This window comes from Oreochromis aureus, linkage group 20, assembly GCF_013358895.1.
Source record: "Oreochromis aureus strain Israel breed Guangdong linkage group 20, ZZ_aureus, whole genome shotgun sequence".
NCBI classification, from domain to species: Eukaryota; Metazoa; Chordata; class Actinopteri; order Cichliformes; family Cichlidae; genus Oreochromis; species Oreochromis aureus.
In genome coordinates, this window is record NC_052961.1 from 310,602 (window position 1) to 324,739 (window position 14,138).

General features: G+C 43.0%; 1 protein-coding gene and 1 long non-coding RNA gene across 7 annotated transcripts in view; one reads left to right on the forward strand and one right to left on the reverse strand.

Moving 5' to 3' along the window:
* rgs19 (regulator of G protein signaling 19) overlaps positions 1–6,838 on the reverse strand; it is a 36,173-nt gene extending 29,335 nt beyond the window's left edge. For 2 of the 6 annotated variants that reach the window (XM_031753065.2, XM_031753067.2), the window contains exon 1: positions 6,083–6,298. Coding sequence is in view for 2 of the 6 variants with exons in the window: in XM_031753064.2 (XP_031608924.1) it covers positions 6,083–6,139 (57 nt within the window). In the remaining 4 variants the exon portion in view is untranslated. Of the gene's footprint in view, positions 1–6,082; positions 6,309–6,722 lie in introns of those variants that run through there. The other 4 variants (XM_039604493.1, XM_039604491.1, XM_031753064.2 and 1 more) reach the window with 4 other exon arrangements.
* Positions 6,339–7,518, forward strand: LOC120435265. Its single transcript, XR_005609606.1, has 2 exons — positions 6,339–6,459; positions 6,791–7,518. It is a non-coding gene; the product is annotated as an uncharacterized LOC120435265 (long non-coding RNA).
* The last annotated feature ends 6,620 nt before the right edge of the window (positions 7,519–14,138 follow it).

Here is a 14,138-nt window from a genome sequence, read left to right on the forward strand (position 1 = left end):
TCTCATGTAAAACTTGCAGATGTGGGCCACATCTGGTCCAAGCTGTGTGCGTGCCCTTTTTTGGGGAGTATTTTGGATTTAGTGGTGATAAAAGTGAGCCAGCCGAAACAGAAAATACTGTTTGTATGATAAAAATTGTGGTTCAAGTGGGAAATGTTTGAAATTCCCACCCACACATCAGAAAAAAGCCGGGTAGTCAGCTAGGGCTGGACCATATCATACCGTTCACGGTAATACCGGTATAATGTTAGGCAATGATAAGAAAATGAAATATTGGGATCGAGTGTGGGTAAAACGCGCATGCGCAGCGCCTTTGTTTTCATACGCACATGGCTGAAAAAAGCATGGCGGCGACGGAGAATGAGAAGGGCGAAAGCGGATCGCTGAATGAAACAGATGAACCAGAACTGGTTTGTAAAAATTGTGCAACTTCAGTGGTGTGGAACTGGTTTGGCATTCATCCGTCAGATACCCACCAAAGCACAGTTTTTTGTAAAACATGCAAGCGGGCCATCGTTATTACCGTGTTTTCCGCACTATAAGGCGCTCTTAAACGCCTTTAATTTTCTCAAAAATCGACAGTGCGCCTTATAAACCGGTGCGCCATGAACTCTGGTCTCGAACCGATTTTATGCAGTACACGGCGCTCAAAAATCTGTCAAAAATGTTTTAGTACAACTTTGCTAAGCTACGAAGCCGCACCGCTTGATGGATTGTCGGAGCATTACGGCTATCGTGTCAGGAGCCTCGCGGAGTGATACGTACTGTGCTTCACCATAATATTACCGTATTGTGTGTGTATAAGGACCACAAATGGCTCCTGTTAAGAGACATGCTTATGAAGTGGATTTTAAACTCTATCAGTCACGCAGTAGAACATGAGAATAGAGCCGCTGCCAGAGAATTCAACATTAATGAATCAATGGTATGGAAGTGGAGGAAGCAAGAATAATGAGTAAAGTTTGACTTATCTGACTGTTTGGTTTTCTTATAATCCCGTGCACCTTATGGTCTGAAAAATACATATGTGACTTGTTTATTTGGCACGCTGCAGTTTCATGTTGCAAAGCACCTGTTTTTAACTTGTGTGGATATTATACATGGTTATGCTCAGGATATGGAAATGCCTTTTGGCTAAACTGTCAGCGAGGAATTTGCATTTGCACTGTTAGACTGCTTTAAAGCGTTAATGCACATAAAAAACAGCTGCTTGTTTAAGTGAAAATACATTGATGAGGTTTTGCACTAATAAAGTTGTAGAGTTGTAAAGTATTTTGTCTCGCATCAGTTATATCGTTATTGCAAATTTTCAAATATATATATACATAAATATTTTTGGCCATATTGCCCTGCCCCAGAGTCAGCACTGATAAACCACACCTCGAAATGTTCCCGATCCAAACATCGGTCCATACTATCGGGCACTTCCCGGGCACACTAAATGTGTGCTCACGCCTCCTTAAATATATCAAACCAGCCTCCTGTCCTCTGAGTCTCTCCTTCATGTTTCTCTTAGGTCTCCACCTGCTACAGGTTCTGGTCTGAGTGAACACAACCAGCACCAGCATCACCAGCAAGGAGGAAGAGGCTAAGAAAGCTACTTGATATCTAGCAGTGTCAGAACAGTGATCGACACAGGAAGGGGCGGGACTAGCAGTAAGTGAACTGAAGCCTGTGAGTGGGAAATGCCTGCATTCATTTAAGATCTGCTCTGAGACACCAACAAGTTCACACCTGAGCAGCAAAGACACAACAAACAAACACACTCCATGTCTGTGAAGGTTCTCAGTCACCCAGGTCATCGTAGTCTAAGAGCTTGGAAAGAAAAGCGTCTGGACTTCTTTAAGTTGCTTGGAGACGTTTCACCTCTCTTCCCAGAAGCTTCTTCAGTCCCAGAACTGAAGAAGTTTCTGGGATGAAGGACTTTCTAAATGTTATTGACTCTTTTAACCTGACTCAGTGGGTTACCGGTCCCACTCGTGAAAAAGCACACATACTGGACTCGGTGCTGTCCCAGGAGCTGGGTGTGTGTGCATCTCTGATCATTTTCCTGAGCTGTTCACTTTAACTTTGGACTGTTTGTGGATAAGCTGTGCACTGCAGACCCCAAAGGACGAGCCCTTAATACTTTGATAGCACCTAAATTTTCAGTTGCATTTATGGATTGTGGAAAAATGAACTCCAGCTGTGAAAGTGCTGAGGACGTTCTGACACCTTTAATTCAACCTGCACTGATATCTTGGACTGAATCGCTCCATTCAGGACTGTGCGTGTTAAGCCATTATCAGAGCCATGGCTGAATGAACATACGCACAGCCTTAGACGTGACTGCAGACACGCTGAGAGGAGATGGAAAAACGATAGGCTGCATGTTTCTTTACAGATTCTTAGGAACTGTCTCTCTGCTTACCAAGAGGCTGCACAGACTGCAAACACTCAGTTTGTCTCAAACCTGGTGTCCACAAACAGCCTCAGGTACTTTATAATGTTTTAAATCCTATTTTTAGTCCATGTGATGCTGTCAGATGTATAGTTGATGACTTTTTGGCATTTTTACTGATAAAGTTTCTTATGTCTGGTCGCCCACTGCCCCAGACCTCAGTGTTCCTCCTGTGCGCTCAGCTGTCTCAGTTTGAGTGAACTGTCTGTGGTAGTTCATCACCAAAGATCATCACACTGCACATCAGATCGGCTTCCTCCAAGTATGCTTAAAAATACTTTTAATACTGTCGGGCTTTTATCCACAGATTAATCAACACTTGCCTTGCTACAGGCTGTGCCCCATCATGTTTTAAACAAGCTATAGTTCAGCCTCGTCTTAAAAAACACAATCTGGACCCAACTGTTCTGGCCAATTACAGGCCAATCTCAAAGCTTCCCTTTCTTTCAAAGTTCTGGAGAAAGTGGTCTATTTACAGTAGGCCCACCTCGATCTTAACGAGATGTCTGAAAAGTTTCAATCTGGTTTTAAATCAGTACACAGCGCTGAGGCGGCACTTTGAAGGGTTGCTAATGATATTCCCTTAACTCTAGACTCTTGTTGTTGGACCTGACAGCAGCCTTTGGGTGTAGGCAGGTGAGCGCAGTAGTCCAATGCAAGGCAAAGCCACGCCTTCCAGCTGATGTCTTTGAACGTGTTATTTATGTGTTCATTACCTGCAGACTGGACTACTGCAGTTCTCTGTACTTTGGTCTGGACCAGGCCTCTCTCCATCGTCTCCACTTGGTCCAAAATGCAGCTGCTCGTCTGCTGACTGGCACTAAACTGAAGGAGCCTGTAACCCAGTGTTGGCCTCTCACTGGCTTCCTGTTCCTCACAGGATCCAATTTAAAATCTTACTTGTTGTTTTTAAAACACTAACCGGCCGAACCCCTTCTCACCTGTCTGAGCTCCTGTTTCTTTATGCTCCAGGAAGAACCGTGAGGTCAGAACTAACCTTAACTATTCCACGGACTAAACTTAAGTGTGGTGGTGACAGAGGCTTCTCTGTGGCAGGACCCAGACTCTGGAATAGTCTTAATATTAGATCTGCACAAACACTCCAACATTTTAAGTAGTTACTAAAAACACATTTTTATGGTCTGGCTTTTAACACATGTTGACCTGAACATTTTGGTTTTACCAGTCTTAGTTGTTGTTGTTTTTATTGACTTGTTTTAGTTATTCGTTTATTTTTTCCTCACTTCTATGTTTTACTGCATCATTGTTGTGCATTTTATTTATTTTAGTGGAGTTTTACATTGTTAAGCATTTTGTGCAGCATGGACTGTTGGTAATGTGCTACATAAATAAACTTGACCTTGATTTGACCTCACAGATAATAAGTCTTCCTTCTTTGACAGGTGAACATACCTGTCACTGTATTACAGCTTCATACAGCTGTTTTTCTTACATTTACACTACCAGTCGAACGTTTGGACACAGCTTCTCATTGAATGGTTTTTCTGTATTTTTACTACTTTAGACATTGTAGATACAAACATCAAATATATGAATCGAGATTTATGGAATTATGTAACAAAGAAAGATTGATAAAAACACTAAATATGTTTTATATTTTAGATTCCTAAAGGTAGCCTCCCTTTGCTTTGTTGACTGCAGACCCTCGGCCTTCCCTCAGTGAGCTTCATGATGTCGCCACCTGACATGGTTTCACCTCACAGGTGTGCCTGTCAGGGTTCACAGTTGTCAAACACAGCCCTATTTGACAACTGTTAGAATTCATATTATGGCAAGGACCAATCACACTGAACCAGCATGGCTACCACAGCATCCTGCATCCACATACCAGGACAGCACAATGAGCCCAAACACACCTCCAGGCTGTGTGAGAGCTGTTTGACCAAGAAGGAGAGTGATGGAGGCCTGGCCTCCACGGTCACCTGACCTAAACCCAGTGGAGATGGTTTGGGATGAGATGGAGCGCAGAGTGAAGGCAAAAGGCCAACAAGTGCTCAGCATCTCTGGGAACTCCTTCAGGACTGTTGGGGAACCATTTCAGAAGACGACCTCATGAAGCTCATGGAGAGAATGAGAAGAGTGGGCAAAGCAGGAATCAAAGCAAAGGCTGGATGTTACCAAGGATCTAAAACATGGTTTGAGTTATTTTTTGTTTACTACATAGTTCCATCTGTAGTTTTGATGCCTTCAGTCAGAATCTACAATGTAAACAGTCATGAAAACAAAGAAGAACCATTCAATGAGAAGGTGTGTCCAAACGTTCGACTGATAGTGCACAAATAGTTTTTGAATGCAGTTTGCACTTCTGTTATAAAATGTCAGTTTTACTTTTACCATTATTAACTAACTTTATTTGGACTTTTCTTAGTTTTTATCACTGTTGTAAATATATTAAATCTTATAGTATAAGGCTCTGGCTGGGCGCCTGTGGCACCTTTAAGTGTGTTGTGTCTTGTTGTGTATTGTAGACTGGACTCTTTATCAGGCTCCTGTAACACAAACATTTCCCTTGTGGGATCAATAAAGTATCTATGACAGCCTCTGTAAGAATACCAGAAAATGTTTCCTGATAACAGAACCTGTGTCAGAACACTAAAACATCAGTGGCATCAACACCTCTGTCAGAGAACGAGAACGTCTGTCAGAACACCAGAACCTACGACAGATCTTCAGAGCCTCTCTTACAAGGTCAAAATCTTTCAGAACACGAGAATGTCTTTCATGACAACAGAACTCATGTTAACCCACCAGAACATCTGTCAGAACATCTTAGCTTCTGCTAGAACACCAGAACATCTGTCAGAACATCTTAGCTTCTGCTAGAACACCAGAACATCTGTCAGAACATCTGTCTGAACATCTTAGCCTCTGCTAGAACACCAGAACATCTGTCAGAACATCTTTCAGAACATCTTAGCCTTTGCTAGAACACCAGAACGTTTGTCGGGAACATCTGTCAGAACATCTTAGCTTCTGCTAGAACACCAGAACATCTGTCAGAACATCTTAGCTTCTGCTAGAACACCAGAACATCTGTCAGAACATCTTTCAGAACATCTTAGCCTTTGCTAGAACACCAGAACGTTTGTCGGGAACATCTGTCAGAACATCTTAGCCTCTGCTAGAACACCAGAACATCTTTCAGAACATCCTAGCCTCTGCTAGAACACCAGAATGTCTTTTCATGAAAATAGAACCTGTGACAGAACACCAAAGCATGGCTAACAACACCAGAACATCTGTCACAGCAGAAGAACAGAAGTCCGGTCTAACCCATTAAAGTTTGTCCCTGCTGGTCTGGACCGGGCCCTCCTAACTGAGCCTGCGCAGGTCTTTGGCACACATGAGAGCTGAAGGAAACAAGCACGGAGTGAAGGAAAGAAGACTAAAGAGCTGCCTTCCTCTCCTCACTCCTCACTCCTCCCCCAGAGCTGCCGGTCCAATGTCATTCAGAGAGGAAGCAGGAAAGGAGACACGGGTACTCCTCTCCCCCCACCCCCCCACACTGGCCGCTAGTTGGCAGGGGGGGAAGGGGAGCGGCGTGGCCGCGGACGGGAACCCGCACGGGGGCTTGAAGTGAAAGCGCGCCCCCCGCCCCCCTCCTCTGCAGCTCATACTCACAATCTGGGCATGAAGGAGGTCCGCGGGGCGGCTTCCGCTGCGCTTCCGGAGGCACATCCGCGTGCGTCTGTCTTGCCTTCAACGCCGCGCACCGGGAGCTTTTTATCATTTACTCCAATCAGCGCTCACCGCCGCCGGAGCAGAACAAGACGGAGAAGAGGAAGGAGTCCTCCTCCTCCTCCTCCTACTCGGGTTTTTCCCAGAGAGTGAGTGAGAGAGAGAGGGAGAGACAGCCACGCAGAACAGGAGAGAGATCACCGCCCTGACGGACACGGGCGCCACGGCGCATGCGCAGATACATAACGTCCATGCAGACAGGAGAGCTGGAGTTTAAAAAAAACTTTATCAACTGTTTACTCACGTTATTGAAGCACGCGGTTAGTTATTACACACCAGACAGCAAACCACACCCACCTGTCCAGTAACACAGACGCACACCCACACACACACACCTGCAGCTGTGTCGTGATTTCTATACAGAACGACGTTTGAGTAAAAGAGGAAACATTTGTATCTGATCCGGTGTTTAAAGTCTGGCCAGCGCTGATCCTTGGCATTAAGATCAGAGAGCAGTTTGTTTCAATCAGATAACGGAGATAACTAATAGCCTCGGTGATGTCACTGCTCAGTGCCTACACACCTGTTTTTTACCTGTCTTTAAATCATTGTTCGGCTTCGATGCTGATATTGTTACAAATGTCCCCGCAGCTCATCGTGGGAGGGGGGTCAGACAGTCATGTTGAGTCCTGAGTTTTCTGTTTCAATGGCGATGCTGCGGGCTTGAATAACTTTTCAGTCAAAGAACCAGCTGGACAGCTTCCTGTGGCTTCTGCAAACAGACACACACGGTGAACAGCAGGGGGCGCCATCCACCAAGGAGAGGGCAAAGAGCGAGCCGGAAGATGGGAAGTTTTTGTGAATTGGTTTCCTTCCTGGTTTCCATTCAGTGATCATCATCTTAAACTGGTGCACAGGTGAGGTGGAGTCACTGGCTGTGTCCCCATTCAGGGTCTGCAGCCTTTTTTTTTTTTTTTTTCTTTTTTTTTTTTTTTATTTAGACAATTGAACAACAAACATACATAGTAATGTAGAATATAGAAAGGGTATGACAAATCCCACAGCTTGCAGTATCTTGAACAAGTTATGTATACAAATACAAGTACGTAAACAAAAACGCATACTTTAGGAGAAAACAGATAAACAAAATAACTGAAAGAAAAAACAAGGTGCTCAAGGTATAAATAAACAACATATAAGTCAAGTGAAACTATACATTCGACACAGCTCTTGTGTTTTACATGCTTTGGAGTTAGTACTGTTCTTAAGAGTTAATTGGAAAACAGGGCTTTAAAAGCAAATATGTTTGGACGCTGTTGAGAAAATTTTGTACAATGTATGTGAAATTTGGCAAAAATAATCAGAAGATTAATAATATATTTTTTCCCTGGAATTATTTTATCGGTATGTGAGAGGCCAAATAGAATATGTTGAGGGTCTGCAGCCTTAAAGGCCGCATTTTAAGGCCGATTACATCACAGCGACGCGCCGAAGGCTGTCCCAATTCAAAGGCTGTTCGAAATGCGGCCATCCTTCAATTCCCTGAATTTTAAGGACGTGGCGGTGTAGACTTCGTGGCCCAACATATCCCACAATTCATAGCGCGGCAGTCGGTGTGGATCATTTTGCCGCAGACGGCAGAAGCGGAGCGGTCGAAGAGTAAACTGTGAAAAGTAAGTACTGAATATGATGTCACTTATTTATGTGCATATGTTGAATAATGGAGAACATTAAAACATTACTGTTGGCCACATGTCGGCAAAGTTATGTGACATTAGTGATGTTTGTACTTTCAGCGGTAACTTGGTTTTAAAGCCTTTACTTTAAAATATATATATAGTCGACCTTAATCTTACAGAGAATGTGATGATTTTATGCGTAATTAAAGTCAGTCATATATCCACAAACACAACAAGCTGAAAGTCAGTGATGCTGCTCGGTTTGCAGTCCTGAATATGACGGCACAAGCAGGATTCACTACACTGTTAATGTTAGCTATGTTATATTGCTGCCTCTGTTCGGTGGTGTCGAGCCAAACGGACTTTAACGTGTGTTTGAACGAGCTGACGGTTCACTCGTTAAGCTGAAAGAAAGATGCTTTAATCACAGGAGTCACACATGTGTCCACTGGACCATCTGGGAACTCTTCTTGTTTAGCACTCGTAATAACACAAACACTAAATCCTCCTTCTCTTGTGCTGTTTTGTAGCAGTGTGTACACCTGAGACTGTCACCTGTCTGTCTGTCCTGCACTCTCTCTCTGTTTCTTTCTCTCTGATTGTGGAATAAAAGTATGAACATGTATTTATAAGTTACACTTGTGTTTGAATCCTGCAGCTTATCACACATTTGATTTCCATGTGTGACGACTGCAAGTGTCCAGAGTGAGGACAGACTGAGGGACCCACTGCTGCACATCATCTGTGAGGCTTTGCACCCCTGATGATCCACCAGGACAAACTCAGCAGTGTGTGAGGAAGAGGAGGAGGAAGAGCCAGCAGCAGCTGACAGATGGAGAGAATAGACAGACTGTTCCCTGTTTGTGAAGGACTGCTAGGAAAGTTTAACATAACTAATTGTCTGTCCTGAATCAGTCTTATTAGGTAATGTTCAAATAATGTTATCATCCCAGTGTTTTCAGTGTGGGAGAAAGTACTCAGGGCCTTCAAGTTACACACTATGAAAGGCAGCAACAAGTTTAATATTCAGAAACCTAAAGTATGTATCAGCAGCAGAATGGAGCTAAAAATAAATGTTTGTTTCAGTTCTATGAAGCTTTGAGTATTTTGGATTAGTAGCACTGCTGTGTTTGTTGCATCATATTGCTGTAATTGTTTATATGCTTTATATATTCTGAGGTAAGTTGATCTATAGTGTTACATCATATTCTATAAGGATGTTATGTGTTTGTATAGTTTCTGCCCAGTTTGACCCATTTAGCAGAAGTCAGCCTGTTTAAGGCTCTGATATCTATTCTGTATGACTTAAAGCAGTTATGACATGGTCTGATTTTCTCACCCAATAAAGGAATATTTCATATATCAGTCTGATCTTCATTCTATCAGACACAGTTATCACAGCTCGTACGTTTTCCTTTTTACACATGTATGTAAGCATTGAGCCAAATTTAGTAATGCCAACATATTTTTTTTTTTAACCTGTCCCGTTTGGCTCTTTTGCCATCAGAATTATTGTCTAAAGGCGAAGAAAGATGCCCAACGGATTTACTTTACCAAATGGACCATCCCAGCCTTGCCGTAATGGTCCATCTGATTCACCTTTATTGTTTATTTTATTTTCACTTGCTGAATACGGGACAGACTTGACTGGTGGAAAAAAAGGGGAGAAAGAAAGAGGGAAAAAAAAAAAAAAAAAAAAACACCTGAGAAGAGGGACGGGGAAAAAGGGCAAAAAACAAAAACCAACAGAATAAGCAGACAAAAAAAAAAAATACATATCGATCACCTGGATCACCTGTTGAGAAAGAAAAAAGAAAGCAAGCAGAAGAAGACAAGAGTAATAAACAAGATCACAATGATATATGGGAATATGACAGTAAATACTAAATATTAAACATTATGGTGCAGCACGTGAGATCGACAGCGCACAGTGTGCTTTGAGGTAGGAGCCCAAAAGGGTGTAGTTTGTGTGTGTGATCACCGTGTGTACACCTGTGAGCATGAACAGCGCTTGTTTTAAAAGGTTCCTTCATGTAATGATCTGCTAGAGGGTGTGGGGGCCACTGCCCCGACCTCCAGGGCATGAAGCAGGTATGGAGGAGATCAAAACTCCAGACATCCAGAGGCCCCAGAACAGAAGAGACCAAGGAAGACCAACAGAGGGCAGCAGCGCCACTATCCCAGAAAGAGCTGAGGAGAGTCCCAGATGAGGGGTCACTCAGCAGCCGCGAGCAGAAGCCAGGGGGTTGCAGTGGCGTGCCCGTGAGCTCCGCCCGGCAGCCAGCTGTGCCTGAGTGACCGAGCCCGGGCCGAGAGGCCGAGGGCACCCCATCCCGAAGTGGCCCGGCGAGCCCCAGGCTCCATGCCCGATAAGCAGCCGCCAAGGAGTGAGCCGGTGGGTACCTGGGCGCCCACCCCCGGACACAAAGAACCACCAATGCACCGATGTCTGAGGGCGTCTGCCACCGGCAGGGGAAGTGGTGGGGGGAGATGGGCCTCCAAACCTTGGAGGGCCTGAGATGTCCCCAGAGAGGTGGGGTCTGATACCCAACCTGACATATAGACACAGACAAACAGGCACACACAGATACAAACATCTATTCCCACCCCTCATGCTCTCAACACTCACCCAACGTGGAGACAGACATAGAGAGACACTGTACACACAATCACACTCCCCAAGCGTACTCTAAGCCCCGGGTCTAGGTACCCTTGCCCCTGGAGGGGGAAACTGCGCCCAGACCCAGGTGAATGGGTCAATATGTAATGCCAACATATTAAACGAACAATATTTGTCTCTTATATATAATACATCTGTATATACACTGTCAGAGATACTTGTCTTTGAGTGAAGATTTAAGGTGATAGGAAATATAAATAACTGCTACTTGAATCTTTACTGAAGCTCAGTATTTGACACAGAGTTCACTCACATGTGCTGTACCAGTGTACCTGCACATGTGATGTGACAATAAAAGTGATTTGATTTGAGAGTTCAAACTCATTGCTGTAATAACTAATCATGATTAATATAATAACTATATTGGCCATATCATATTTACACTGACTTTAGTCTCATGAACAACATTAGCTAATTGTTATTTGCTAGCTAATCTTAAAATGACTGTTCAGTACAGATATGAAGCCCAACAATCATGTTTTACAGTCCTGTGGTCTCAGCCTCAGATACTTATCAAATCACACAAAGCTCATGTAGAAACAAATGAACAAAATATGTTCTCCTTCATTTCTGTCAACCACACGTTTCCAGCTATCATGGTTGCTAGGCAACCTGAGCAGCGCAACGGAGGCTAGACCGTCCCATTTCCTACAAGCCTACAAGCCTCACACTTCCGACCTTAGTGGTCTTTGAGTACGCGGCCCTTGAGGACCGTTGAGGCTGTGTACTTTAAGGCTGCAGACCCTGAATTGGGATACAGCCCCTGACTCACCTGTGTAACACTGAACGAGTGCACACACCACACATTTGTAAACCACAGCTGGAGGAAACAGGAAACCCTGTCCTGCCTCTGGCTGTGTTTTGGCGGCAGCCTTCACTGACTGATATTAGGGTGACCTTTGAACCCAGCCTGCATTGTGTCTCTGATATCAAATTTGTTTCCACCACTTGCAGCTGATCTGCTGCTCACTCTGACTCAGCAGGCGGTCTTTCTCAGGTGTTCTCAGCCTGTTTTCACACACATCAACTCACAGGTGAGCTGCCACCAGCACACTGTGCAGTTCACACTGTCACCACATGAGGGCACTAACACTGCACACTGAGTTTCTGACACGCAGCGTTTAATGCAGGTTTGTTTCTGCAGCAAACATCAGCTCAAAACAGCTGATCCTGGGTCAGTTTATGAACGTGACTCACCTGAGAGCATCAGCTCAGAACAGGGCTGGTTATTGCTCTGGTGCAAATGTCTCCTGTCATCGTCACAGAACGTGACATATCTGACAGCCAATAAAAACAGAACATGTTAGCTCCGCCTACACTGGCTCTCCACTGACTTTGCACTGAGTGAAGGCATGTCCATGTTTCAGCTGTTTCGCTTCCAGTGTGTGTGGTTTCCAGAGCATGAGGCACGCATTGTTTGTATGGTTTGCTCAGATGTGATTGGTCACTAGACCATAAACCAGAGTTTCCTGCACAACCAGACACATGTTTATTCATATGCAAATATCTGTTTATGGAAATTATGGGGACAAATTAAAGGTTCGGAAAAGCAGAAAAATTAAGTCTCTGCATGAACATCCTGTTTAGGTCCGATTGACTCAACAGTGAGAAGCAGAGAAACATCCAGAAACAACACACACACACACATACTGCATACCTTAACTCATCTGCCACATTCACAGAATCAGAGTCCAACCAACTCTTCTATTTTTTACCCACAAAGCTGCACAGGCCAAGGTGGAAGTGAAACCTGGACACAAACAAAGTCACCTGGTGAAGCAGCAGACACCTTAACGGTACATCTAAATGATGTCCAAAAATGGCTGGAACAAAATCATCTTGTATTGAACTTAAAAAAAACTGTTTCTATGTGTTTTTCGATTAGGAAACAAAGTTCATCTGATGATTTTAAAATCAACCTAGGGAACGAAGAAATAAAGGAGGTCAAAGATTTTAAGTTTTTAGGAATAATCTTAGATTCACATCTTAAATTTGACAAGCATGTAAATAAGATCTCTAAGACGGTCAAGGCTAATCTGAATTGTTTTAAGTTAATTCGGCACTATATACCCACTTCAGCAGCTCAGTTATTTATGCATTCTATGATATTTTCTCATTTTTCATATTGTATGACAGTTTGGACCCAAGCAGCACCATCTACAATTCAGCCTGTGGTATCCTTATATAACCAATCTTTAAAAATAATGGATAAAAAATCTGTTCGGTGGCATCACTGTCAAATTTTAAAGAAATATAATCTACTTAGTTTTAAGAGTTTTAATCATTTGTGTTTTCTTAAATTAGTTTTTAAATGTATAAATAGGATGGCCCCAGAGTGTCTCAATAGATACATCGAGAGACAAGATAGTAATCGTATTACTAGGAGTAAGGTGAACGGCAACTGCAAGATATTATATCGCCGATCTACATTCGGTCAGTCAGCTTTTTCTATAAAGGCCTGCCATCTGTGGAACTTCCAACCGATATCAAACGGATTACAGACATCAGATCCTTTACATTGAAGGTTAAAGTGTGGTTAAAGGGAAATCAAAGATGTAGTCATTTTAACTAATGATTTTAATTTTATTTTAAATTATTGTCTATTAATTGTAATTGTATTTATGATGTAATTTGGTTTTATGAAAATGTATGTTTTATTGTAAAATGTATCTATTTACATTGTAAGCCCAACAAGGGACAATTGTTGAAAATTAGCAGTAGCTATAAACCTATATGCGGTACATCAGTTTCATGTCTTGCACGTGAACTATGTTAAACTGCACTGTCCCTTTTAAATAAATAAATTCAAACACACACACACACACACACACACACACAGCACTACTCTGTTGTGTTGATTGTGACTCTGCAGCGGTAAACTGTCAGACATCCCAGTGGGAGACGTCTCAGTGAGCTAGCTCATGGTCTCCTGCAGCTCCTGTGTCCGGGCAGAGCTTCCTCTGCTCAATAATCTGTATTTTCTATCAACGTTCTGAGATGTGGTTCCACATTAGAGGTAGGTTTGCAATCACAGTCTGCTGACCAATAAGATCTCTGGAAAATAGTGTCGGTGTCTTTGTGTTTGATGATGGACGTCAGAGTTTAATACACACTGTTACCCTTGCTTTAGTTTTATTGAACTATAAACATTAATATCTGATCAGAGAACAGCAGTTGGTTGTACCAGGTTGTACCAGCTGCTGTTCTGCCGTCTGGCAGGAGGTTCAGGCTGCTGAGGTCCCGAACAAACAGACTCAAGGACAGCTTTTACAACAGGGCAATAGCCCTGATCAATGCAAATAGCTGACCTGATTGGCTACCTCCCTGGACTTTTTTAGGGGGGAGGTAACAATGTTTAAAACAATAACAATAATAATATTTATATTTATAACAAGGTGCAATAATAACAGTGTGCAATACACATACACTTCTTCTTCTTTTTTTATTTACTAAGTTAATATACTGTGTTGTGTTGTTTGTGTTGCGTTGTGATGTGTCATATCGTGTCGTGTTATATGTAGTGCCGACGTAGGACAGTTTTCCAATTTCATTGTACTACTGTACTATGTATGACTGTGCAATGACAATAAAGAGTGATCTTATCTTATCTATCTTATCTTACCTGCTGGCCTTAGATCAG